General features: G+C 30.9%; 1 protein-coding gene across 1 annotated transcript; it reads left to right on the top strand.

The window, feature by feature from the left end:
• Window positions 1-326: 326 nt before the first annotated feature.
• On the top strand, window positions 327-13044 carry LOC108325822 (phosphoglucomutase, chloroplastic). The gene is made up of 22 exons (XM_017558901.2): window positions 327-737; window positions 837-902; window positions 1481-1525; window positions 1611-1703; window positions 1806-1858; window positions 2043-2094; window positions 2200-2268; window positions 5160-5228; window positions 5785-5907; window positions 6046-6098; window positions 6816-6894; window positions 8777-8841; window positions 8923-8990; window positions 10823-10938; window positions 11017-11091; window positions 11197-11312; window positions 11704-11845; window positions 11947-12028; window positions 12111-12157; window positions 12280-12357; window positions 12436-12541; window positions 12630-13044. Exons 1-22 carry the CDS (start codon window positions 516-518, stop codon window positions 12695-12697), a joined length of 1887 nt encoding a protein of 628 aa, XP_017414390.1. The 5' UTR covers window positions 327-515; the 3' UTR covers window positions 12698-13044.
• The last annotated feature ends 14552 nt before the right edge of the window (window positions 13045-27596 follow it).

Below are 27596 nucleotides of genomic sequence, written 5' to 3'. Positions count from 1 at the left end.
ATCCAAAGTATAGAAGAAGAAAAGTATGTAGTAAAATGGTCTAATCAGAATATAAAGTCTTCTTAATATCTAAACTGTGTATTTTAGTTAGTAATTATAAGCTTATTGAATTACAGTATTCGGTCATTTTAAACTAAGATTTAACTAAAAATAGTTGAAGAGAGCATGCAGGGAAATCGGTGAATTAATTTTCCACGTGGCGAGAATCAAGATGGGGTCCGATGAATAATTCTTAGCCGTTCTTTCTGCAATCGAAATACTATGTTCAGTTACCTTCTCAGCAAAAATCATGAGAAGTGCCAAAAAAGCACTTCACAGTTCAGATTCACATGTTGTTGAATCTCAAGATAAGTGTTCCTTCGTACATGTGGCATCTATGTGTCCTATCTCAATTAAGAGACTCTCTCACATAAATCGTCACTTCACTAATCACTCATCACTCACAGTAGCACAGGATCAGTGTCTCTCTTGCTCTCAGAAAACAACTGAGAACAATATTTCCTTCACACCCATCAATGGCTTTCTCTTCTAAACTTGACAGCTTCATCCTCTCTGCCTACAAATCGCAAAACTCCACTGCCCCACTTTCAAAAATCCAACCTTCCTCATTTCTCCCATGTCCTTCTTCCTTGAAGCCTCAAAAGCTTCCCTTCAGAATTCGCTACGATTCAACCATCCGAGCCACGTCAGCACCCTCATCCCCTTCCACAGCCATTGCCGAACCTGAAGGCATTAAGGTTTTCTCTTTATCCCTTCATGCATTGTCCCTTGTGTTCATATTAATGCTCTCAAGTTCTAAAATCTAACATTTTCTTTTATACTTTTGTTGTTGCAAGATTAATTCGATTCCAACCAAACCCTTTGAGGGACAAAAGACTGGTACCAGTGGGCTTCGGAAGAAGGTAGCTGGCTTGCGGGTTTTAGTTTCCTTGTTGTTTAGTCTAGCAATGGAACACTTGTAATCTAAAGCGGTGAAATTGAAGCAACTCATCGCTCATTTTCTACTTACAGTAACTTTGTTTGGGTTTCATGGATCAAAGTGATCAATTAGACCCTTCTTGATTTTCTTTATTCCTTGTTTGGTTATGCTCGATCAGAAAGCTTGTAGCATATGAATGGTGTTAGTGTTGATATAGATTTATGATTGATAATATATTTATACTTGAATATGAAACAAAGTCGCAATGTTGGATGTCCCCCTTTTTTTGTTAATTATATTTTCAGGATGCTGTTTTGCTGTTTCTCTTTACTTCATTAACACATAATTAGTTACTCATTATTTTTCTCTTTAGTAAACACTGGTTTGATAGCCTTTTCCGTGTACTGATTTGTTTTCTTTTCATCGTTGTTTGAAAATTGGTTATTAACTGACTGTAGCAAATTGGAAAGCTATTAATAAAGGAACACTGTTATAAGGAAGCATTGACAGTGTGGGTGTAATATTTTTCTTATAATAAACTAATACGTATTTGTTTTGTAGGTGAAAGTGTTTATGCAAGAAAATTACCTTGCAAATTGGATCCAGGTTTGTAGAATTTTATTCAATGTATGATTGTGTGTGATTTATGGATTCTGTTTTGCATGTAAGTGAAAATCCTGTCCATCTGTAGGCCCTGTTTAACTCATTGCCTCCAGAGGATTACAAGAATGGTTTGTTAGTGTTGGGAGGTGATGGTCGATACTTCAATCTGGAAGCTGCACAGGTAAACTTTTTTGAATGTGTCTCAATAGCAATCAGATTTAAATTTACTATTCAGAGAATCATTTTGTTTCTGATTTTTACACCCGTTTTTGGTGCATTACAGATCATAATCAAAATTGCTGCTGGAAATGGTGTTGGAAAGATTCTGGTCGGAAAGTAAGTATCTTAATCAGTTGATTTTTCCTATTAGTTTTCTTCCAAATCAAGAGCTCTACTAGTGAATGGAATCATTAGGCTAAAACAGCTTTGTTGGGTCAGTGTATGAGTTAATGTTCAATGCAAAATTACTTCTGTGGAGGTATTAATAGCAATTGAGTATTTCTTTTTATTTCAAATGCAGGGAAGGTATTTTGTCAACACCAGCTGTTTCTGCAGTAATAAGAAAGCACAAGGCAAGCCATTTTAACTTTTTTTCTCCTGCAATATTTTGGCGTATAATGAGCATAACCTTTCCAGCTCATTTGCTCATTTCTTTTGATTTCCTTAAATTTTATCAGGCAAATGGTGGATTTATTATGAGTGCAAGCCATAATCCCGGTGGACCTGAATATGATTGGGGTATTAAGGTGAATATCTTTTATAGTTACTCTCATCCATTAAGTTGTCATTGATCAAATTATGCATTGACAAATGCTGATAACTACTCCTGAAGTTACTGTATTTTAAACTTAGGTGAGGACATTGGTTGATACTCCTGAAGTGTAACATCCCAAAATATAGCATATCACTATAATAAGGAGTCATCACAATAAGGATACGATAAAACAATTACTGAACATTCTATAAAGTAAAGTTTTACAATCATCCTAAAATAACCATAAAATTTAAACTTTATATACAAACATCCTACACAAAACTATTTACAATTACTGTTCAGGAGACATCTACTCTGCAGCATCACCTCCATCAAGAGCCTGCTCTAGAGACACCTCATCTCCCTCTGCTCACACCCATAGAATGATCATCGCAAATAAAGAAAACCAAGAAAACATACAATACAGACACAGGTAGAAGGGTAAGCTAGAAGAAAAATATGAATATATAAATACAATTAGAATTTCAAGTAGATCAACACAACCATATCAAACCAAAGTAACTTTGCATTTAACCAACACTTGACTTAACAATCCGGATTAGTATGAATATATAGATATGGCAGTTCGTGCACTTGTTGTGGTGAAACAACTGGTCCACCCCAAGCTACCACACAAGGTTAGTCCGTTATCACTCACCTTAGGCCAAGGAAAAGCCCCTAGGCTAGGACCTCCTGCTATTCTCACGACATGCCTCACCCTTTTCTACTTGAGAATAGGTGACCATTAGAATGTCAGGATGAACTCCAAGACTGAGCTTCTCATATTCATACTTACAAACTTGACAATCACCACTGAGAAATTCCTTCTTGGAATTCTCTTCCACACAATTTAAAACCATAAACCTTACTTTCATACTCATATAATACTCATACATAATCATACGTTATCCACAAATAAATCAATTTCATTACTCCAACCAATAAAGAACAAAGAAGAGAAGAATGCATGATAACCTGGAACAGTCGCTCAGCACACGCACTCGCTGAGCGACCACAGACTTTACTCGCACAACGAGTAGCTCGCTGTGCGAATCCACTAACAGTGACCCCAACCTCCAATTCACTCACTCATCGACTCAGCTTGCTGTGCGAATAAAATTCCTAGTTGTACCAGACCCCAACCTCTCGCTCAGCGACCCAACTCGTTGTGCGAAAGTCCAGACAGTGGCCTAGACCTCCAACTCACTTGCTGAGCGCACCCATTCGCTGATCAAATAAGATTGACAATGCTTCCAGACCCAAACCACTCGCTAAGCACATCTTCTCGCTGTGTGAATCATCAAACAGAGAGCCAACCTCCACAACCTCTCGCTGAGTGATCGCTCAGCGAGTCTGCATAATCTGCAGCACCAAATCTACAGAATTACACAACCTACACCAAATTTACCAATTCCAACTATTTTTCCCAACTTCTAATCCTCCTAAATTGTATTATACACCTGATTTGACTTGAACAAGTGTTTCAAAACATTTCTACCATCATTCTAAAGTGATTTCTAACAATTTCCCACTCAAAAACACACAATTCATCAACTTATGGATCTAAATCACATTATACTACTTTTGGCACAATTTTAAGCAACTTAGGGACTCTAACAGGTCTCAAATGACTTGCCCATACTATTCTAATAGACCAATTGGTCATCTAACCCCTATTTCACATTTTCACTACTTCACTTCATCCAAATTAACCTTAAACCTTGGCAATGACTTTCTTCCCAACTAACCAACCCTATCACCATTTCAAACCTTCAATACAGCCCCTAACATATCAATCATCATCCAATTCAGTTCATTTTTCACAGTTCATCAACAACACATTCCAAAACAGTCCAATCACATATGATACGATTTCTCTAAAGCCTAAATTTAGTTCAAACCACAAGATAACCAAGAATTTACACACATACATATCAAATTACTAAATTAAAACGAAATTATAACTTCCCTTACCTCAATCAAACTTACACTGCTCAAAAATTACTCCGACCTTGCCTTGCACCGCAAGCAAATTTCTAGAAACACCTACAAAACACCAATTGGTGATAGGAAACTACTTTTAGAACTTAAATGGAACTAAGAATCAAGAGAAGGAGACTCCAAACACATGCCTTAGCAGAAATTTCGTGTGATCACAGAATTAGGGAAAACCTAGAAAAGAGGAACGAAACTTACCTACTCAAATCGAGAAATTGATTGGGCAGATATGTAGACTTTGACGCCGTGATCCCCTAAGTACTTCTTGATCGTCAAACAGTGGATCAAGAAGTGAGAAAGAGTAGAGAGAAGTCAGAGAACTCAAGGAGGATATTGTTCTAGAGAGATAGAGGTGATTAAGATAATGTACCAAGCTTTAGAAAATTCTATTTATATTATAAGATGATTTTAAAATAAAATACTCGGTCTCATTATTTTAATACACCCATCTACTCGAATACTTTATTTTCCAGGTTCTTACAAAAAGCATATGATTCAGAGGTCACTCTGGTTTACAAAAAGGAGGATAATGTTCTAGAAAGATAGAGGTGATTAAGATAACGAACCGAGCTTTAGAAAATTCTATTTATATTATAAGAGTATTTTAAAATAAAATACTCGGTCTCATTATTTTAATACACCTATTTACTCTAATACTCTATTTTCTAGGTTCTTACAAAAAGCCTATGATTCATCATAGGTCACTCTGGTTGTCTTTATTTTGGGGGTTTGTATGGATATTATGCTTGGGGATTGGTAATTTTATATTTCGTAATCTTGCAGCTTTGTCGAAGCGTACTTTTTTCTGAAGATGTTTGTGGCCAATTTCTAAGACTGTGCGAATCTATCAATCTGTGTGTCTAATAAATGGCTTTGCTACTCCAGTTTAATTACAGCAGTGGACAACCTGCACCGGAATCCATCACTGACAAGATTTATGGAAACACTTTGTCGGTAAGTGTCCCATCATTATTGAAGACTTACTATTCTGATCCTACATTTTGTTCTTTAAAATGTTTGAATTGTAAAATCTCTTTTAAGTTCTAATAGTCTTCATTACAGCATGATATTACTACATGATTAACAACTTGCACGTTGCATATCGATTGTATTGTGTGTATCTCCATATGTAAATGCTCCTAATGGTTACGCACTAGAATAGTCAAGCAAACTATAGCTTCTAATGCAAAGCTTTGCCATCATGGTATTTAGATAAAATAATGATTGATTTCAAAATTTCTTTCCGTGGTTTATCTGGAACTCTGATAAAGTTGCCTGAGAGCTGTTCGTACTTGGGTTTATCTAGTGTGAAGTTTTACACTATGTCAATGTTCACTTTACCGTCCGTCCTCCTCTATACTTTTCTCCTCTCAATAAATTCTTTTACCACAAAAGGGGAAATAAAAAAAAAAAAAGAGCTAACAAGCAGAGTGATTCTGGTATTTTAATTTATCATTTGATTAAATTAGGTAGGATATATTAGACTTTTAAATGTTTTATGTTGACGCAGATCTCTGAGATAAAGATAGCTGACGTTCCTGATGTTGACTTATCGAAAGTTGGGGTTACAAAGTTTGGAAGCTTCAGTGTGGAAGTAATAGACCCAGTCTCTGACTATCTGGAGCTACTGGAGGTGAAAATAATTTATTTGCAGCATGATAACCTTTCAGTTACATTCCACTCTAATCTAATGGAATATTTCAATTGAACTAGATCCCAGTCTTGTGTTTTTCTATTTAATTGATTTATTCGTTTGTTATATTCCTTGCAGACAGTATTTGATTTTCAGCTAATCAAAGGACTTCTTTCACGTCCAGATTTTAGGTAGTCATTTTGTCCCCTAAATATTGCAAATATTCAGTTGTTTGGGGTTGGATGTTGCTTTGGATTTTGTTTCTTTCAGTGTACTTGCTTATTTTGGTCTTATTTTGTACATAGTTTGCTTTGTTCCACAATCCTACTCTGGTACTATATAGTCTCTTCACATTGACATGAACCAAAAGGGTTTTTCTCTTTTAATATCCTGCTGTCTGCACAGTTATAATTTAAGACCCCCCTGTTTGACAAAATATTTAATTTTCTGTGCTACTTCAACATCATGCCCAAAAGAATCCTTGGGAGGCTTGCGTTAAAATTAAAAAAATAGGGAGATATGGTCGTTAAATGTGGAATCATTAGAAGGATCTATTGAGAGATATGGTCATTAAATATGAATCATTAAAGGGAGCTTCCGAATTTGTACATTTTTCTCCTTGCTATGTATTTGTATTATACTCCTTTTGAGTCAACCTTATTTGAAATTGAAAGAGGTTAACCCTTTTCTATGCGTACTTACAGTGCATGCTGTTGTATATATCCTTTTATGGTCCTCTAAATTTTAATGGTGCTTCATTAACAGTAACAAGTTAGATTTTCCCAATTATGGATGTTATTTTTCTTAACATAGAGTGGGGAAATCCCAACTCAAGAGTCATGGCTGGTTATAATGCTCAGGCTCTATGGCAATCCCACAGTACTTAAATTTATTGTTTTTTATTTTAGGTTTATATTTGATGCCATGCATGCAGTTACTGGTGCTTATGCTAAACCCATCTTCGTTGATAAACTTGGTGCAAGTCTGGTATGGTCCTCCACTCCTCCTCCTTTAAATTCTTATAAGCGGACTGAAAAAAATATTTCTCTATATTATTTCATGAGAAGAATAGATAAATCATCAAGTAACCTATTTTATCCAGATAAATTCACGAACACCTTGAGCACTTGCTTTATGTTCTACCTCTGCACTGCTCTTAGCCACCACTGTTTGTTTCTTGCGTCTCCATGTTGTCAAATTTGCCTACATCATTGTACAATACCCTGTGATGGACTTTGTTTGTATCCTCAACTGAACTGGCATTTGCATAGAACTCAACACTTTGATCTTCACTCTTTCTAAACTAATGTCCCCTTTCTAGATGTATATATCATAATTTAATAGATTGGTATAGTACTTCTGTTCTGCAGTTACCTTGCGGTTAGTTAGCTCCTTAGAAAGCAGTTAGTCAGACTTTGGTAGCTTGGATAACAAGTTTCACTTTATTACAAGTAGCTTCCTCTCTCTTTGTATATGTTCATTAATCATTAACATTCTTCTTCACTTTATCCTCTCTCTCTTTTCTCTCTTCTCTCTGTATGCTGAACTCTATTATACTGAATTTAGCCTCGCCAATGGGTCAAACATTTCCTCATATCTATGCCATGAATTTGAGTATAGCCTTGGGCATCTAGTGTTTTAGTTGCCTATTTTTCCTTCTGCATTCCTCTTTATGTTAAAGATCCATTTGCATCCAATGAAATTCTTTTCTTTGGAAACGGTTACAATTTCCCAGGTCTTATTTTCATTCAGTGCTGCCATTTCCTCTTGGACAATAACTCTAGTTCTGATCTTTCAGATTTCATAAACTGATTTTGAAACCTACATATGTTCCAATTTTGTAATTAAAGATCCCTAACTTGGGGACAGGTTAGAATATGAAAGATAACTAACTTGATATAAGATGCTTTGTGCAACTCCAAACTCCTTAAAGCACTGAGCAGAGATCATCACTTGCATCACTACCCTCCCTGTTACTTTTTGGGGCTTTCTTCTTATTTGGCTCCACATATGTAAATTGACTTTGCAAAGGAACATGTGATCTCATGATGGAAACTTTTGCAAAAATTTGAAATTCCTCAAGGTTTATTTTCTAATTCTCTCTTTTACTTTTTTCTTGTGCGAGAGAGAAGTAGCAAATCAAAGATCATCCATTGCATCATTTCCTTCGTTACGTTTTATGACTTTCTCCTGATCTAGGTCTATATATGATGACTGAATTTGCAAAGGAACATTATCTCATGTTGAAAACTTAAGGAGACAAATAGAAAATCACCTTGGGGTCTATTTTCTAATTCTCCTACTTGACTTGGTTTTGTGTAGGTTTTCTGAATGGGTAGAATTTTCTGGAACTTTGAGGTCTTCACTTTGCATTGGGGTAGATAAAGGAACATAGAAACAGAGATGGGAGGGTTCTAATGATGAGCTTTGGTTATGCTCTTCCCCTAAAGCGAGTTATTGGAGATTGACTTTGTTTTTGGGCTTAGATTAAGTTTTTTGGGAAGTGTGAGAGGCTGATCAACCTTTTCGGGGTGGTACATCTGTTAGACAAGGGGGATGAACCTGATTTTCACTTGTGAAGACCAAACATTGATCCCATATGAACAGAGTATAAAGAAATTATTTCATCTTTGTATTACTTAGTTTCAGTAAAGAAACATTATCAAGAAAGAAAACAAAAAACGAAATGATAAATAGGATATTCCCATAGTTAACTAGGAATCTCAAAATACTAGTGAGATAAAAATAGGACTGTAGTCCTCCTTCCAACGAGTGAGATTCCTTGATTTGCTGATTTCCAACAGCTATTTCTGGGTCTGTACAAATATATATGAAGCTATTGATATTGGATGTTAATTACGTAATGTAGGATTCAATTTTTAATGGAATTCCTTTGGAAGATTTTGGACACGGCCATCCTGATCCTAATCTAACGTGAGTTTAGTGTTTTATTTGTTTGCATTTTGTTTTCCATACATAAGAACATTAATTCTGATGGTAATGTTTCCTGAGCAGATATGCAAAGGATCTTGTAAACATTCTGTACGCTGAAAATGGACCTGATTTTGGAGCTGCCAGTGATGGTATGTGAGATCAATGCAGTAGCCAGCTTTTTATTAAGTAGCTAATTTTCTTTAGTATGTCTCAATTGCGAAATAGCCTTGGCAACAAGTACTGTTACTGCCTTGTGACCCAGAGTCATGGGTCTACATCGTTGAAATAGGTTTTCCACATGCGAGGGGTAAGTCTAGGTTGCCCTTGTATGTATTAGTATATCAGCAATGTTGAACTAATGCTTAGTTTACTGACACAGCTTCACATCTAGCCAAATGTTTTTGGTACTTGATTTTATAAGACTGATTGCTGATTAACACCTTTGAGGAAATAATTAAATCTCTTAATGTCATTAATTTTTTTTAAATAAATTGTTTGTTTGCAGATATTCAGTAAAAAAATTCTTGCCTGTTGTTGATTGCCTTAGTTGCTTTGCTTTATTTTGGATTTTTTGCCGGGTCTTGTTATGCTCAAAAATAAAAAGTTGATGCCATCCTTTTACCATTGGATTGTGTCCTTTTTGTTTCTATTCTAAAATGCTTCCTGCTTTGCATGTTTACTCTGTTCTTGATTCATGATAGGTTATATAGTTTTGCAACAAATTATTCTCAATCAGTGTTTGTGTTAATGTGGTGGGGGCAACAGGACATAGGACAGGGAAATGCTTAGATTTATTACACTTTTGGTTCAGTTTATTATGGAAAAATACACACCCTTTGTTTAGGATTTAATAGGTTTATTTTATGGTTGTGTTGGATCAATTTTAAGGGGGCGTTGTGAACAGTACATGTGAATTTGTAATTTTAGGCTAGATGGATTTATGGGAAAACCCCTGAGAAGGTGAGAGTTACGAAAAAAGAATGTCTTACTTCTGTCTACCAAATCTGTTAAGGATTGCAAACTCAAGAAAGCATGTGTTGCGAAGAAAAATTTGAGGGTTTACCTAGACATTTCCTATGGTTCCTTGCATCACCACCAAGGGTTTGATTGCATTACAACCTAGAAAATAACAATTTTCTGCATAATTCCTAATTCATCTGAAGAAGATATTCTCTTGGATGACATGATCCAGTTTGGTGTTATGTATAGTCAAGTTATTTAGGCCATTTTAGAGGTAAAACTACTTTGCCCTTACAGAAAGGGATTGAAATGATTGAACAAGGGCATTCACTTGTACTGTGTTAAATCAGTCCAGGGATACTAGCTAATGCAAGTATTGTAGATTACATTGTTGGGGAAGTCCAATCTTCTCTCTATAACCTTGACTCAAGTCCTCTATGCAATTGAAATATTTTCAATTGTATTTCTTACATATTCTGATAAATCAGTACTCATACATGCTACCCCAATTCTAGCCTTTGAGTATATTTGGGCAAGTTTTTTCATAAACACTTCTGAGAAAGAAAAATAAGAAAAAAATTGAACTTAGTTTTTTCATAACCAAATTTGTAGAAGTTTTTCATTTAGCTTCTCTAAATTTTTATTTTAACTTGTCCATAGGCTAATTTTAAACTGATGGAGAAAGTCATTTCGTTTTCGTATTTTTCTTCCCCGAGTGCTTGTGAAAATGCTCATTCAAACAAGCTTTTTGTATGGAAAATATAAATTGAAATTAGCAATGTTTGGGTAAACATATCACCACATTATTTCAATTTTCACTCTTCCTTTCCATCTTTTGTTGAATGTAACCAAAAATTTTAAGCTAAACGTTATATTTGGGGTTCAAGTGTTAGCATGGTTTATATCATGCCATTTTTTAGACATATTGCAGATATGGTTGACGTATGCTTGAGCAACAATGTTTTGCCAGTCTTTGTGTGTGTTTATTTAATGGGATTCATATATTTCAATCTTTGTTCAGGGGATGGTGATAGAAATATGATTCTAGGAAGAAGTTTTTTTGTAACTCCTTCAGACTCCGTAGCAGTTATTGCAGCCAATACAGAAGCAATTCCATACTTCAAGAATGGCGTGAAGGTTGAAATTTTACACACAAATTATTGTGAATTCGTCATTGTAGAGCAGAAGTATGGACATTCTGTGTTTTAATTGCAGGGTCTTGCTCGATCAATGCCCACAAATGGTGCTCTTGATCGTGTTGCTGAAAAACTGAACCTCCCTTTCTTCGAAGCAAGTTTTATTTCTTTTTTAAATTTCTTCCTTAAAATTATGAAATAAGCTTCACATATTTGGAAACATTGTTCTCAAATAACAAAAGATGGACCCTGGATTCAGGTCCCCACTGGTTGGAAATTTTTTGGAAATCTTATGGATGCTGGGAATTTGTCAGTTTGCGGGGAAGAGAGTTTTGGAACAGGTTCTGACCACATTCGTGAGAAAGATGGCATCTGGTAGATATTCTACTTGGTTTTGTAAATTTAAGTTAATTATTCAATCCTATTTTTTAAGCTAGCTACTTTGATGTATCTTTAAATTATTAGAATTCTGAAAGACACCTGCATTTGAGACCAACTACGTCATTGTTTTCCCGAAATTGTTGTCCAGAATAGAACTTAATCAAATTGGTCAGATGTTTGTAACGTTGTGTCCCTATAAAACCTAAAACATGTATTACATTTCATGCTTCAACTAGGACAACCTCAAAAGGGAAGATCATACGACAAAAAATAGTACACGTTATATTTTTTATTGAGAAACAACACCACAAGCATGTAACAAACTTGATCTAAGGTATGTCTTATGCATAATCGTTTGTCTTATCTAAATGCTTTCCAATTACAGGGCTGTCTTAGCTTGGCTTTCTATTATTGCACATCGTAACAAAGACAAGAAGCCGGGGGAGAAATTGATCTCCGTATCTGACGTCGTGAAGGAGCACTGGGCAACTTATGGAAGGAATTTCTTCTCAAGATATGACTACGAGGTAGGTATCATTGCTGCCATTGGAGTTGAATTTTGTAACCTATTTTGAGGATGCTTAAGTGTAACGTTTCTTTGTTTTAACAAATCTAAGTCCTTGTATAGGAATGTGAATCTGAAGGCGCCAATAAGATGATAGAATACCTACGAGATATTATATCCAAGAGCAAGGCTGGTGATAAGTATGGTAAGTTTCAGGAATCACTTTCTTTAAATTTTTCCAATACTCTCCTGGCTGTTTTTTAAGTGTAGAAAGTATTCATCTTCAGGAAGTTATGTCCTCCAGTTTGCAGATGATTTTACATACACCGATCCTGTAAGTTTTACATCGTGTACATTTGTATCATATTCATTTTTTTTTTTCATTTTTAATTCAAGGACAAACTACCATGATTCACAATTTCCTTGCAATTGTTCGGTTCTGATCTGCTTTTGCAGGTAGACGGAAGTGTGGTATCAAAACAAGGCGTTCGGTTTGTTTTTACAGATGGCTCAAGGATTATATATCGTTTATCAGTACGTGTCATCTGTTTGTTTGTCCACATCGGAAATTTAGGCGTAAAATTAAATTGATTACAATGTTTTCTTTTACAGGGAACTGGTTCTGCAGGGGCAACTGTTAGAGTGTACATCGAACAGTTTGAACCAGATGTTTCTAAACATGATGTTGATGCTCAAATTGCCTTAAAACCATTAATAGGTTACTTTCATTAACCAAGATAAAATATAGTAATATCAAATTACTCGCTCTATTTTCTATGCAATTAATTTCTCTTATTATTGTACAGATTTGGCAATATCCGTGTCAAAGCTCAAAGACTTCACAGGGAGGGAGCAACCTACTGTGATCACATAATGGACAATTCCAGCACCACTTAATCAAGTTGCGACGCGTATCAAGATGTGGTCTAAGTTGAGTTCATACGCAGGTTGTTTGTTACACGTGTATCCATATCAGAGCTCGCTCGAGTTCAGAAGCATATGGTTGTTAAAAATTTTGGAGAGATAGGTCCCTTGTAAAATATGGTACTTATGTTTATGTGCAAAAAACGATGCACCGTTGTGCGACAAAACAATAATAATGGTAACGATTTTCTGCTCTAAGTAGCTCATGTTTTCAAAGTTATGTCCCATTTCTTAGTTGAGAAACTGGAGTTTGTTACTTCTCAACCAGAATAACAATACTAGATATGTTCCAAGCTTTTTTTTCTGTTACAATTGGAGACCTCGTTGATTCCCGAGGTATATTGGATGGATGCCCAAAAGTATACATGTTATTGTCAAGAATATATTTTTTAGCACTTAAGATGAAAGCAGAGACAAGACCCCCTAAGATGTGAAGGTTGTCCATGGAGATACAGATGTCCATTACTGTTTTCTTGGTCGTGAATTTGCTTTGTATTCTGAGTGGCATCTGACAGTGACAGATCACTGCTTTTCACCCTGTCAATCCCAGCAAAAAGGAAAGAAAAGAAAACTATGCATTTTTGGACCATATGTTCATGAGCAGATGGACTGTGGTGAGCTTTGAAGTACGTTTTGAATGAAAGTCAAACGCAGAGGTGATTCCTCAAGATCGTTTTTGGAGCATTTTGAGTTCTATTGGCTTATCAATAAAGATAAAACTCACACACAACTTTATAAGTGTGTTTGGTAATCAGAATTGAAGTTCAATTTTGAAATGTTATGTCAACTTTTAATGGATACTTTATTATACAGTTATTAAAATAAAAGTTGAAATCTTATTATTAGACAATAACATGAAAGATAATCGTAGAACTGTGTTTAAAGTTTGTCCTATTAATAAAGACAACGTTGGACAGCAGCCTAGCATGATCCTAGTGAGTTTTATTTGGTTTAAGGCTATTGCATTGACCGCATAATGTGGTTATAGCTTTGAAAGACATAATGAGGTGGTGCCATGTGATGAGACAAGGTTCTCACGTGTATCTAGCAATCCCATTGGTCATAGTTGATTTGATGAGAGCTTGTGTGGGAACCCAGTGTACTCCTATTACTAAGAGATTCACATCAGAATGCTTGCAAAGCCAGAGGCAGTAACTGTAAGTTATACAAACAAATTCAATGTATCCGCTCTAAATTTACCTTTTAGGCTATCACACTCACACTGTTTTTAGATTAAAGCAATCACCATATAACAGATATCAACTGTTCAATCCAGAGAATACAGATTTCGTCTATCAAAGAGCTTCTCGACAGAAGTAGCCTGGAATAGGCCAGATAGTTTTATACTACGTTATGACACATGAAAAATGAACTGTAATAGTTTTAGATAAAAATGAACTGTAATATTATTTTAACCACTCCAAGATTATTAATTAAGATTGGGGCAGAATGACATTAATTCCTTTAAATTTGTTAAAATCACTAAACACTTTTGATTTCTAACTGCATCTGCAATAAAGACAAAATGAAGTTGTTGATATCGTAAATGATAAAATTTGATGTTGAAACGAAAAAAGAGATATGAATATGGAGTGTTGGAAGCTGCATGATGCATAGGAAAATTGTTGAGACATATTAGATAAAGAGAGTGGCATGTTGTTGTTGGAACAGGTAATGGGGATGGAGATCATTATCTGTTAAGATGGGATAATAGGGACAAATAGTTTCTTCTCTCCATTTGCAAATGGGACGAGACAGGGATCATGTTCTTGTTCTCCACCCCATTTAGCCTTTTTCTTTTTAATTATTTCCACACATTATAATTTTCACTTCATATACTTTTTTCAAATTTTTTCATATTATTAGATGCTCCTTCAGTTTCCATTTTCTGCTGCCAATTCTTTCTTTCATAATATCATTAGTTTTAAGAAATACTGGGGAACAAAACCTGGAACATGTAGATGTTATTCTACTTTCACGTGGTTATCTTCTCATCTGTGAGACTCGCAATTTTCTTTCTTTTATCATTATCTTTAAAATTAATTTTAATATTTTCTTGAATAATAGTTAAAAATATCTCCCTATCACAATTTAAATTTTTATTGTAACTTATATAATCAAATACATTTATTTATCATGAATGTTAACTATTAAAGATATTTGTCATGTCAAATAATATTTTACAAATTATATTCCCATGCATTTTAAAAGAAAATGACCTTTTAAATGTTTATTTGGGTTGTCACAGGTATGGGATCCTGGATACTCAGCATAGGCCTTAGTGGTCTATCTGGAATGAGACTCATCTTGCTGTATTGACATTTTAAACCAAAAAGAAAATGAAAATGAAATTACATATATTCATGAATTGATGACTAAAGTAATTGCACTCAATTTAACTGATCCTGCAACAGTAATGCTTTGCATCGCTGCATTCCATTACCTTGCTACAGTTTTGGGGCGGCAGGTTTCACGATAATCCGATAAACTTATGCTCAAAACTATAGTTGTTAAATTTGTTGAAAAATTTGCAGAAAGAAAGGTACGAGTTAGAACCAAACACTTATGATTGTATCTGAAATGCTGATGCAGTAAGGTAGAAATAATAATAATATGTAAGAATTTGGTTTGTTAAGTGTTACTGGGAAATGAAGATTGAGGATGGAGGTTGAAAAGCAAGTTGGTGAGGATGAAGATAGTTTGGATATGATGATTATGAAGGAAGGGTTTTTGTTCGAAACTCCAAAACCAAAATCAGGATGGGATTGTCTCTGCCCCCCAATTTGTGATGGCTGAATGACCCACCAAGAAATAATGGCGCAGACATAAAAGAAGCAATTGTGACCAATCTTATAATGGAGATAAATAAGAGGGTGTAACTGTGTTTGTCGTAATTGTGACACCCTGTGGCTATAGAAAATGAAGTCGTTGCTGCTGCTAAAATCCAACCTTGTTGGCTAGGTCAATTTCATCTCATTTTATTTTATTTTTTGCATTAGCTACTCTTACTTGCTTTCTGCATTACACTCTTATAGTTACAGCATCATGTTAGTTGCCTCTGCAAATGGACCACATTCCTGTCTTCCCTATGTTCCCTTGTCCTGTTCTTCCAATACTAAACTTTTTTTTTCTTATCTAAAACATTCCAAAAAACACTTAACAGTATCTAAACATCCTCTCCTAGCTGCCTCAAGTAATATAATTAGATGAACTCGTATCATATATTAATTCACAAATGCATATCATTCATATATGTTTGTGTCAATTATCTTTACTCAAATACCATTTTTAAACTTTTTTTATATATTATATAAACAACATTTAACAACTTAAAAACATGTCAATTTTATTCTATTAAAGTCACTTTAGCAAAAAAATGTTTTACTTTAATAAGAAACATGTCGATTGCGCGAACAAAAAAAATGTTATACAACAAACTAAAAAATATTCAAAACTTACCAAAATCTTTTTTTACCAATTCTATTATCTTAAACAAGTTTAAAAGAACATTTAACACTATATTAATATTTTAAAACTCTTGTAATACGGATGCAACTCAAAATGACTACCTCGAACTAAAAAACCACATATTCTAACCATAGCTTGAGTAATTTAAACATGTAATATTCATCATATGAGTTCAAATAAAATTAACTAAAACATCAATTATAACATCTAATTATAACTACTACATTCATGCACTTTATCAACAACCGTTCTAAAACCAATAGTTAATATTATAATCCTTCCAAGTCTAGTAATTTTACATTTTCTTAATCATAATCTGAAATCATTTTAACACATTCAATTGCAACTCCTACATCTTAATAGAATTACAACATATGCACTTTGGCATTATTATTAAAAATACCAAATCGAAAATATTCCATTAATTTTCAACATAAATCAAATAAAACAGCAATAAAATATACCATATCCCATATACAATATATCATTAATCACATTTAGTGATTCACAACTTATTATCGATACTTACCTCTAAATTGATTATCATAATTTCAAGATCAATATAACCACTTTACAAATAAAAATAAACCAATTCAACTTTGAAATTAGTAAAACGTATTTCTTTTTTCAACAAACTCTCAGTATTAGCGAGATGATCATACTCTCACCTACAATTTCAAATTAACTGAAAATAAAAAACATAAATTAACTCCCTTTACTTTAACTTCTATTTTTTTTAATAAATTACTTCAACAAGAAACTTTAACTTTTATGTTTTTTAATAAATTACTCCAACAAAAGTAAAAAAATGTCTAACTTGCTTTCAAGATGTTTCATTTACAAACTAATCATTGTTTTTATTTTAAAAACTAGTCCAACAACTTAAAAATGTAAAAAACAAAAATGTCTAACTTGGTTATAATGTATCTTATTCACATATTAATCATCTTATCATACATCTAGTTTAATATAGATTTATTTAATAGACTTTTGTCCCACATGAAATAACAGAATCCTTCAAATACAACCAACAACAAAAAAACTTGAAATTAAAAAAAATACTTTAATTGAAATTCTAATCAATAAAAAGTTTATCATCTTCTCACCATGTCTCATTCCATTATGAAAAAGATGAAAATCAACTAAACAAATTAAAAAAGAAAAATAAAACTAAAAAAGTGTTATAAAATTTAAAAATAAATAACTAGATAGTTAGAATAATAACTTATATATTCAAACACCCTTATTTCCTTATTTTTTGTAGAAGAAACAAACATTTTTAGTATAACTTTAAATAAAAAATATTCAAAGATGTATTTATTTTGTAAAGAATATATTTCTTAATGAGGAATTCTGACTTTTTATAAAGCAATGATGAACAGTGTTGAACTATTTAAACTGGAGTTTGTAAAAAGCATTAGTTGGTTGAAATTGAACTGTTAACAAGTTGAGAAGTCAATGATTGGAGCATACACGTCCCTCTATAAAAAAAATCTTTGATAATTCTGATTGTCGTTAACAATGGATTTGAATATTATTGAAAGAAAGCAGTGTTAATTATAATCCATATTGCACCAAAGACAAAGAGGTAGCATTTAGTAAAACCCCTATGAGGACCCATAATTCAACACTACTACTCATCAACACAGTAAATAATATTGCCCAAGATCTTTTGTCGGCAATGTGTTATGCCCAAACTCAATAATGGATACCAAAATCATCTTTGGATAGATTACTAATTAATTATCTTTATTATTCACCCAAAACATATAAAAAGTCATCAGTTAAATCACTCTTTATATTTTTAAAATTAATATCTAAATTCAGTGTATTTAAACAGTTTTTATTATTTTTCCTATCTAGTATTCAACTAACTTGGTTTTGTCAGTAATTTTGTAACATTTAAATTAAATATAGGTAAATAATCATATCAGGATAATATATTTTATTTCTAATATGATAAAAAAGAAAAATTTTAGTACAAAAGAGTTAGTTTTATTTAAATTTTGTTCATAGTTGAAATAATTAAATACCGTTTTCATCTAACGTACTTTTGTTAAAAAAAACAATTTAAAATCTAATTAATTTTGAATATTCACTTTGTCCTATGTTATTTTTTCTTTAACAAACAAACACACAAGTGGCTTAGTTATTTTAATTATTAATGAAGTTTAAATAAAATTATTAAAATTGATTCTTTTACAAAATTTGTTTATTTTTTATTGTAATAAAAATTAAATATATATTATAGTGACTATTTATCTTAATGATATTGATGACATTTTTATTTATAAAAAAATTACTTCACTATAATAAAATTCTTAAATAACAATTAAAAGATCAAAATAATTAGTTGACTAACTTAAATACTTTTTATAAACTAAAAATTATAAAAATCTAAAATAATATCTATTAAAAATAAAAAATTATAACTTATTAGAGTGTAAATTTATCTACCAATATTTTAACTACTTACTATTATGGATCTAATAAGCCTCTAATTTTAAATTAAATACTAATTAATACATAAATTCTTTAATAGCTAATATTAAAAATTGATTTAAACTCTATTTCATAAATTAATTATAATTTTTATTTCATAATAGAAATAATTTTAAATATTAATAATTTTTAGTTTATAAAAATGATATTTAAATTAGTCAATATAATAACTAATTTTATTTTATTTTTTATAGTATTTTTAAGATTATAATATCAATATCATTAACTAAAAAGTAATAAGATAATCATCACAACTAAATTGATATTTTTATTAAATAATGAGGAAATTAAAAAGTTATTTAATATTAAAAAAACTTTTAAAATCAGTTATTAAAAGGTTATTTAATCTTTGAATGAGGAAATACATTTTTGTTTAGTGTATAATATGATGGTCAGATTAGTTTAAAATTGAATGATTTTGTCAGTATAAAACTCTAAAAGATCTGACTAGTCAAACAATCGAGTTAAAAGATGATTAATGTTAAGGATGATTATGTTAATATGAACTTCATTTTAAAATCTATAAAGTATTGTGGTATGTTAATTACATTATTACATTTATTATTATTATTAGTATTATTAGTATTGTGGAATTCTCCTTAACTTTAACATTGAAATACATATATTTAGATTAAAAAAACATATGAAAAAAAAAAGTTGATTTCAATCCCAAAAATCGAAACACTTATAATCACTTTCATGTTCATTTCCAGAAAAAATAAAATAAATCAAAACAAAAACAAATCTTGTGATGATTCAAGTTCACACTTTACCTTCATTTGATTTCTAATAACAAGGCAAAATTTACATGAATAATGAATCTATTAACAATGGCTAAATAAAAGATAGATTACCAATTATAAACTCGTTCCTAGGTAATAAACCACCGTTCACTGTACCATTATCATGGTAAATGATTAAACTTTCCACGTAACATGACTTTCTCTTTTTTATTTTTTAGATTTTCATGTTTTCAAACACGTAGACTTGTGAGATGCTATTTAATATTTAATTTTACAAACAAATTAAATTGACACATAACTAGGTGCAACTATGTAGGAAATAATTTTCAGTTAGTTTGAAACTTGAATTAAAATACTTTAGGTTTAAAATTACTTTTAGTTTCCCAATATCATAATTTTAATTAGTAAAAGTCCATATTTATAATAATCAAACATAAATAAATGAAAATAAATATAAGGTTTTACACAGAGAAGAATATAAATATAATTAACATATTCAAATCTCATGATTTCACTGTAACTAGATGAAGTACCTTACTTACCATGAATCACTGTTACATGCAATTAGCTTAAATACCTTACTTCCACCATGAATCACTGTTACATGCAATTAGCTTAAATTTTTCATTATCTTTCATTAATGATATCTAAATCCAATTAATTTTTTCACTCTTTGACTCAAAGAGATCATTATATCTTGTTATAAATATAATTAACATATTCAAGTTAACAAGTTTAAATTGATAAATAAATAAAAAATGACTCTGTTCTCAAATGAATGCAGGTTATCTTTTACGTTTTTTTTTTCTTTTTTTTTTCAATAAATTGACAAAACTCAATTGAGAAGCAATTTTGATATATTTCAATTGAAAATGCAATGGATCCAAAATGTCAATTACTAGAGTTGAACCAATTGACACAATAGGTACTTGGGGACTATCATGAAAGATATATTTGTGTAATTATATTATATGATTGTAAGATTTTAGCAGTTGATATAATTGAAAAGCCAAAAGTATCTTTGGGACATTGATGGAGGAAGGAACTCAAAAGTGAGAAAGACTATCACTAACTGAATGAGAGATTGACACAGTTTTGTTTTTTAATTTTCAATTTAATTTTTAAAATTATTATATATCTTTTTAATACTTGACCTCTACTTATTTCTTGAATGATCGTGAATTCTCTCTTAGAAATTACCTTAAATAAAATATTTTCTATTATATATAAATATTTAAATTATAATTTTTTATATTCTAAGTCCATCAAATAATATTATTAAAGTCAATAATCTTTTATCTTAAATATTGTTGTTTTGAAATTTATATTTTGTCACGATTTTATTTTTAGGAAAATGTATCAAAGAAAATATATTTAAATTGTTTTAAATTTTTATTTGTAAATGATATGAAATTATTGTACGACGATAATCTTAATTTCCAATCATCTTTACTAAGTGTAAAAATGAGATAGAAAGTGTAGAAACATTATTTTTATTATAATTTGTGGTGCAAATAGTAAATCAAATATACCGTTTATTTTGGAAAAAAACTTAGGATTTTCTTAAGCCATGCTGAAACTTGAAATAGTAGCTTTGGGAACATCAATTATGAAGTTGATTAACTTGACTTGTGTCATCACTAGTGGGTCATTTTGATGTCCATCCATAGATTGTCATGTCAGTGCTCAACTAATCTTTTTCAGTCACCATTGAAACCTCTTTTTTGGAATAAAAAAATATCCCTAAGGACTTTTCTTCGTTTCTACTAAAAATAGTAATTCAATTTGTCTTTTGGTACGAAAACAGTAAGCTAAAAAATCCACCATTTTCAATTGATCGCTCTTCAAGAACACCTCACCAACGTCACCTTCTTCACTACCCTCATCATCCTCTCCAACCTCATAAGCCTCATTAAACTCACTACCCTTACCAAGAGATCATCCTCACAGTGAGCATAAACTCTGTCAGGATATAAGTCAAATACTTAAATTTGTATTCAATATTCCTTTAAACGTCATTCTTTATTTTAAAATATGCATTACATGTAAAATGTAACGTGACACTTCATAAAAAAAAATTAATATTCAAAATGGAAAGTATATGACCTTTAAGAAGAAGATGAATAAGTTCAAAGACTAAAAAAATATTATAGATGTAATTTTTAAAAAATTATATGATTTTTACAAAATATAAATAACATATATGTTAAGGAATAAGATTTATACCCATTAAAATGAATTTTGTTATTTTAGGGTTTAGAAAAAAATAATTAAATTTTTTTATGTATAATAAGATTGCAAACATATATAACCTATAATTATTAATAAAAAAAAGTGTGGACATATTAGGATGTCCGGTATGAGCAGAACTTGAAAACATATATATGTAATATGTATTTAGTGAGATGATTGTAGATGAGTTGATTGTTGTGGTGACTTTAAAATGAAGTGTATGTTTAGTTGAAGATGGAGGACTAAACTCCATTTGGGATATGATGGCACTATTCCAAGTTGTTGTTGTTTTATAAAATCCAAAAACATCATATGACCCACCACCTATTGATAGTACGTGTGTGATTGTAATAAAGGAAGCCATGTTTTAGTGGAAAATGTAAGAAAGAATAGGAAGACTATTATGTTGTGTTCGAATTAAATGGAACCCACTTTCTACTTGTAATAGTCAGGCCCAACATGATCGGTTCTGCTTGTTGGGCAACTTGCTTGCTTGCCTTCCAAACAATTAATTAATTAATTAACCAAACCTTTTCTCTTCCTCTATAATTGCAACCAAAAGTGCCATCCCACTGCGATTATCTGGCACTTTTTATAGCTTTTCTTCTGCATCGTACCCTAACCCTAACAAATTACTCCACTCAATGCATCACTTTCAAACTCACATTTCCACGTTAATCTCTTGTTAAAAAATCAAAGGAAAAGAAAACAATAGACACAGTTTCAGTCATTCTTCTCATAAAAAAAGGTTTAATCTATTACTTTTTCAAATATATATTAATATATACAAACAAAATTAGGATTTTAATTAGGAGAAGAGACTATGATATTATCTCTTTCTTAATATAAACCATTCCAAAAAAAAAAAAGAGTAACTTACAATGTCAAATAAATCTGAGAAATCTGAGTTTAGTTCACGTGAGGGATCGTACCATTTCTAATACAAAATTTTAAAAACAACAAATTTATGGGTTTTTTTATATTAAATTATGTTTAACTTTTTTATTTTTATATTAGACTCATATCTAAATTTTTAACAAAAACTTATGTATGACTCTTAGTTTTCTCGTTATTTTAAATTAATATTCAAGTTTAATCTCAATAATCTAAATAAATCTGTGATACTTATTTATTGTGTAATTTATTAGGTATTAAAATCTAATTAAGAAAAACAGTTAAACAAACTCCATAATTGTATCCAGATAAGTTTTATACTTTGCTTTCCTGGATTCTTCAAAACACTAATGCTGTATGAAACTTCAGTTTTTTCTTCAAATGCTCACAGAAGTAACTGTCTTGTGTTAAAAAATAAATCCCTTTGCAGAGTTCAAAAGTAGTTGTCTTCAATTTTATGTGTATTTTTTTATCATCCCATAACGTGGGTCATCCACGAGGTTATCTTAACATGTAGAACATATAGAGGACATAGACGATGTTGTCCTATCCCATATTTAACTGATCGTGCGATAGGTCCGTGCGTGACATTGTCCATCTTTTGGCTGTGTTTGATTCATAGTTATATAATACTTATATATATATATATATATATATATATATATATATATATATATATATATATATATATATATATATATATATATATATATATATTATTGATGATAAAAAAATAATTTTGTTATTATATGTATATTATTAATAATATAAAAGTAATAAAATTTATAAGAATATATTTGTAATTTATAAAAATGATTTTTTTAATTATATATAAAAATTAATTTTTATTTTATTAACATACATATATATATATAAAAGAAAAAAATCATTTTAATAAATTGAAAAAAAATATTATTATAATTAAAATAATAATAAAAAATTAATATATATATATATATATATATATCAATAATAATAATAATTATTATAACTATAATTATAATATTTATGTAATTTTAGACGACAAATTTAATTTAATTTTAACATAATTTTAATTATTTATATTTAATTTTATATTTATTTGTTCTTAAGGTAAAATAGTAATTATTTAACTTTGTCTATTAAAATATTTTTTTAATTTATCATATACAAACTCTTATAGATTTTTCTTTCAAATTTTCTAATTCATCTTTTAAATTATTTAATCCAAATAACTCATAATTTAATTTCTACATTCTAAAAAATTTATAAAATAACGGTAGAATGATATATATTTATATTTATTTAACACATTCTACAACATATTATAATATAAAATGATCTTAAAAAAATAAGACGGGATTATTCTATTAGCCAATTTTTTTTATCTTCTATATATTGTATTTATCGTTACTCCTTTTGTTATTACATAATCCTATGATCTGTTTTACTTTTTTTAGAATAAAATTCTAATCAATATTGATAACAATTTAATATTTATTAATTAATATAGTTGAAGTTAATAATAATTGTTATAATTAAAACTTATTATAATTGATAATATATAAGAAGTAATAAATAATATTAAAAATTCATTATTTTAAAATAATATTTATTCTAACTAAGAAGTACGTTTTTTCTTCATTATCCTTTTATTTAAAATAAAATTTAAGAATTAATTTTATATAAATATTTTTAATTTATTATTTTAATTTATTGTATTTATTAGTAAAAAGTTCTTTTAAAATTATTAAGAGTAATTAAAATATTTTAATAATAATATCATAAGATACTTATTTAATATACACTAATATGAAATGAATTAGATGAAGACCGAAGATTTGAACTATTAAAAACTATATATTTTGAAAAAGTATTTTTCTTTTTCAGATGAATTGACTTTTTTATTAATTCTTTAAAATGTATTAGTTAATTATTTAAATTTTATATTTAATCATAAGGGTCAAACATAAATTTCACACATTATTTATAAAATTGTTGCCGTACATTTTTAACATCTAACTTAATTTGTTTAGAGATAAACGCTTTGCATAATAGACTCTTTGTGGTATCCCAAATATATAATAACCACAATCATATAATTTAGACGTTCATATTCCAATAAAGAGAACAGTCAGAGTAGAATAGTAGTTCAGTAGCTGATATTACAGTCATCCATAAAAGGACAGAACTTAAAACTTAAACAATTTAGAGTACTTCAAAATAACACCAACTTAAATTTAGAAATCCTAAAAATATTATACTGCACCATCACCATCGTCCAACTCTTGCTCCAAGGGAACTTCCTCAACAATCTGCTCCCATCCAAGTGGATGATCATCGCAAAGGAAAACATACACAAGCAGCACACAACAAAGAAGTAAGGGTGAGCTAGATAAACAAGCAGTAATCATATAGTTCAATCAATAAATATCATCGTGCTTAACTACATATAAAGAACAATCAAGGCATACCACTTTAAACCATGACTCAAACATTCACACAACTCATCCGGATTGGTATAACTGTCGAACTATTGGTCGTCTTTGCACTTGCGTAGTTCAGCTGGCACTCCCCAACACTATGCAAGGTAAATCCCCCATCTGTCTATGTCTAAACTCTAAGACTATAGACGAGAACCTCCCTCTACTCTCACCACTTACACTGCTCTCCTCTATTTGAGCATGAACAGTGCTTCGAGTGTAGGGATAGACATACCAGTTCAAAGCTTATACAGAACAACAACAACACCCCACACATTACTTTCAATCATCTCACCCTGAGATGTCCACTTCATACTCAATTACATCATTGTAGTTCACATTCATATGCTTTACAACCACTCAACAACACCATACATACATCCTAGCAGTCAAACAACATCAATCAATCCAAACAGAAAAAGAAAAATGAGTGAGATCCCCTCCATGCACCAGTTTACGTTCATATATATATATATATGGGGTTTGCTAACGCGCGTACACCTGTTTTTCAGTTGGTATATTTTAGCAATGTGTACCAGATTTTAGTAGACAAAAATACCCTTATATATCATGGATTCTAAGTTTTAAGGTTAAGGGTATTTTAATAATTTTCATTCTCAAAACTTTAAAAAAAAAAAAAAGAAACCCCCAAACCCTTATTCACCTTTCTCATTCCTCTCAATCCTTTCTCTTTCATCTCTCTCACTCCAACTTTTTCTGTCATCTCTACTGTAGCCCCAATTGAAAAAATCATAAACACTTGCCTTTAAACAATTTGTCTTTGTAAAGAGTTGAGTCATTGACATATTCACCTTCAGCCAAAGGTTCATTCAAGATCTCTTCAATTTCACCATCTTCATTAACCTCTCTAATTTCATCATATGCATATGTTGAATCATCATCTCTAAAAAAAACCCTCCAGGCCAATTACCAATTCTTTCGGATGTCATTATGCTTGTGAAAATTAGATAAAATTATATACGACAAAAATTATAAAATGAAAACTCATTATAAAGTCATTTTTTGTAAGAAATTGTTTAATAACGAGTGTTTCTGATTTTTTCCAGGTCAATTACCAATTCCTTTATGCTTGTGAAAATTGGATAAAATTAGATAAGACAAAAATTATAAGATGAAAACTCATTATAAAATCATTTTTTTGTAAGATTGTTTAACGGCAATTGTTTCTGATTTTTTCAATTGGGGCTATAATAGGAATGACAGAGAAAAGATTGGAGTGAGAAAGATGAAAGAGAAAGGGTTGAGAGGAATGAGAGAGGTGAGTAAGGGTTTGGGGTTTTTTTTTTTTTTTTAGTTTTGAGAATGAAAATTATTAAAATACCCTTAACCTTAAAACTTAGAATCCATGATATATAAAGATATTTTTGTCTACTAAAACACGGTACACATTGCTAAAATGTACCAACTGAAAAACAGGCGTACGCGCGTTAGCAAACCCCTATATATATATATATATATATATATATATATATATATATATATATATATATATATATATATATATATATATATATATATATATATATATATATATATATTGGTTCTTATTTGGTAAACTATTTGTGTAATTTTCATCATAGTAGAGATCTTACTTTCCCCCAATTGGTCACCGGAGAGGGTTGAGATGTTTGAACGTATCATACTCACCTGCGCTAGCACATATGACTAGTCACAAAGTACTGGACCAGGCCAGGGCTGCTCTATGATCAGGATGTGCCAACTCAGGTTTTTAAGTCCCCTCTATCCTACCAACAAAGAAAGGCTTTTAACAAGTTATGATTTAATTATATAAGTTATTAAAACTATCCTACAGTGTTCTAGACATCAAATACCCAATTATATATATCACTCTTCCCCTCACAGTAACCTTAAACAGTACCTGCCCATATACATGCTATCATAGAGCGCTTACTCCAAACCCTCCAACTAGAACAATTTCAACCAAAACAGATTAATTTCAACAGAGACACTTACAAACATAATTGTCACATGTATCAGTTCAACACCAAAGCAAAAATTATTTAAGCACAATTCCACAGTCTCAGTTATAATTATCCAATAAAAATTAACATCGTAGAACAACTTCACAAGAACACACCAGTTCAACATTCAACCTGCATATATTTGTATAAAATAAATTCATACAAAAATAATTAGCTCCCCTTACCTGGAAAACTTCACAGTTTACTTGACAAGGATGATCTAAATAGTTCTCCTCACAGCAAAATTCAAAGACACCCTATAAATCACCCAATGATGATAGAATTAGCTTTTTAGGCTAGAAATTACCACAAATTTGAAGTATAACACTTCTAGTGGCATGCATTCACTAAAATAGCAATGCCCTAGGTGCTAGAAACGGTGGAGAAAAGGAGAAAGTGAATTATCGGTTGGCAGAGTGAAAAGCTGACTTAAGAGAAAGACCCCTGCTAAGGTCATGTGCCTTTAATCTAATGGGTCTGGCTGCCCCACATAAGGCCCAAAGGCCCCTTTATTAATTTTACAGACCCTTACACTCTTTACTCTT

Source organism: Vigna angularis, chromosome 3 (genome assembly GCF_016808095.1).
Source record: "Vigna angularis cultivar LongXiaoDou No.4 chromosome 3, ASM1680809v1, whole genome shotgun sequence".
NCBI classification, from domain to species: domain Eukaryota; kingdom Viridiplantae; phylum Streptophyta; class Magnoliopsida; order Fabales; family Fabaceae; genus Vigna; species Vigna angularis.
Note: the sequence above shows the minus strand (reverse complement) of the source record. Positions and strands in the feature narration are given on the sequence as shown.

Coding starts and splice junctions, on each gene's coding strand:
- LOC108325822 (XM_017558901.2), top strand. CDS start 516: ATGGCTTTCTCTTCTAAACTTGACAGCTTCATCCTCTCTGCCTACAAA. Junction 5,229..5,784: donor TTTATGGAAACACTTTGTCG/GTAAGTGTCCCA, acceptor ATGTTGACGCAG/ATCTCTGAGATAAAGATAGC. Junction 11,092..11,196: donor TGAACCTCCCTTTCTTCGAA/GCAAGTTTTATT, acceptor CCCTGGATTCAG/GTCCCCACTGGTTGGAAATT.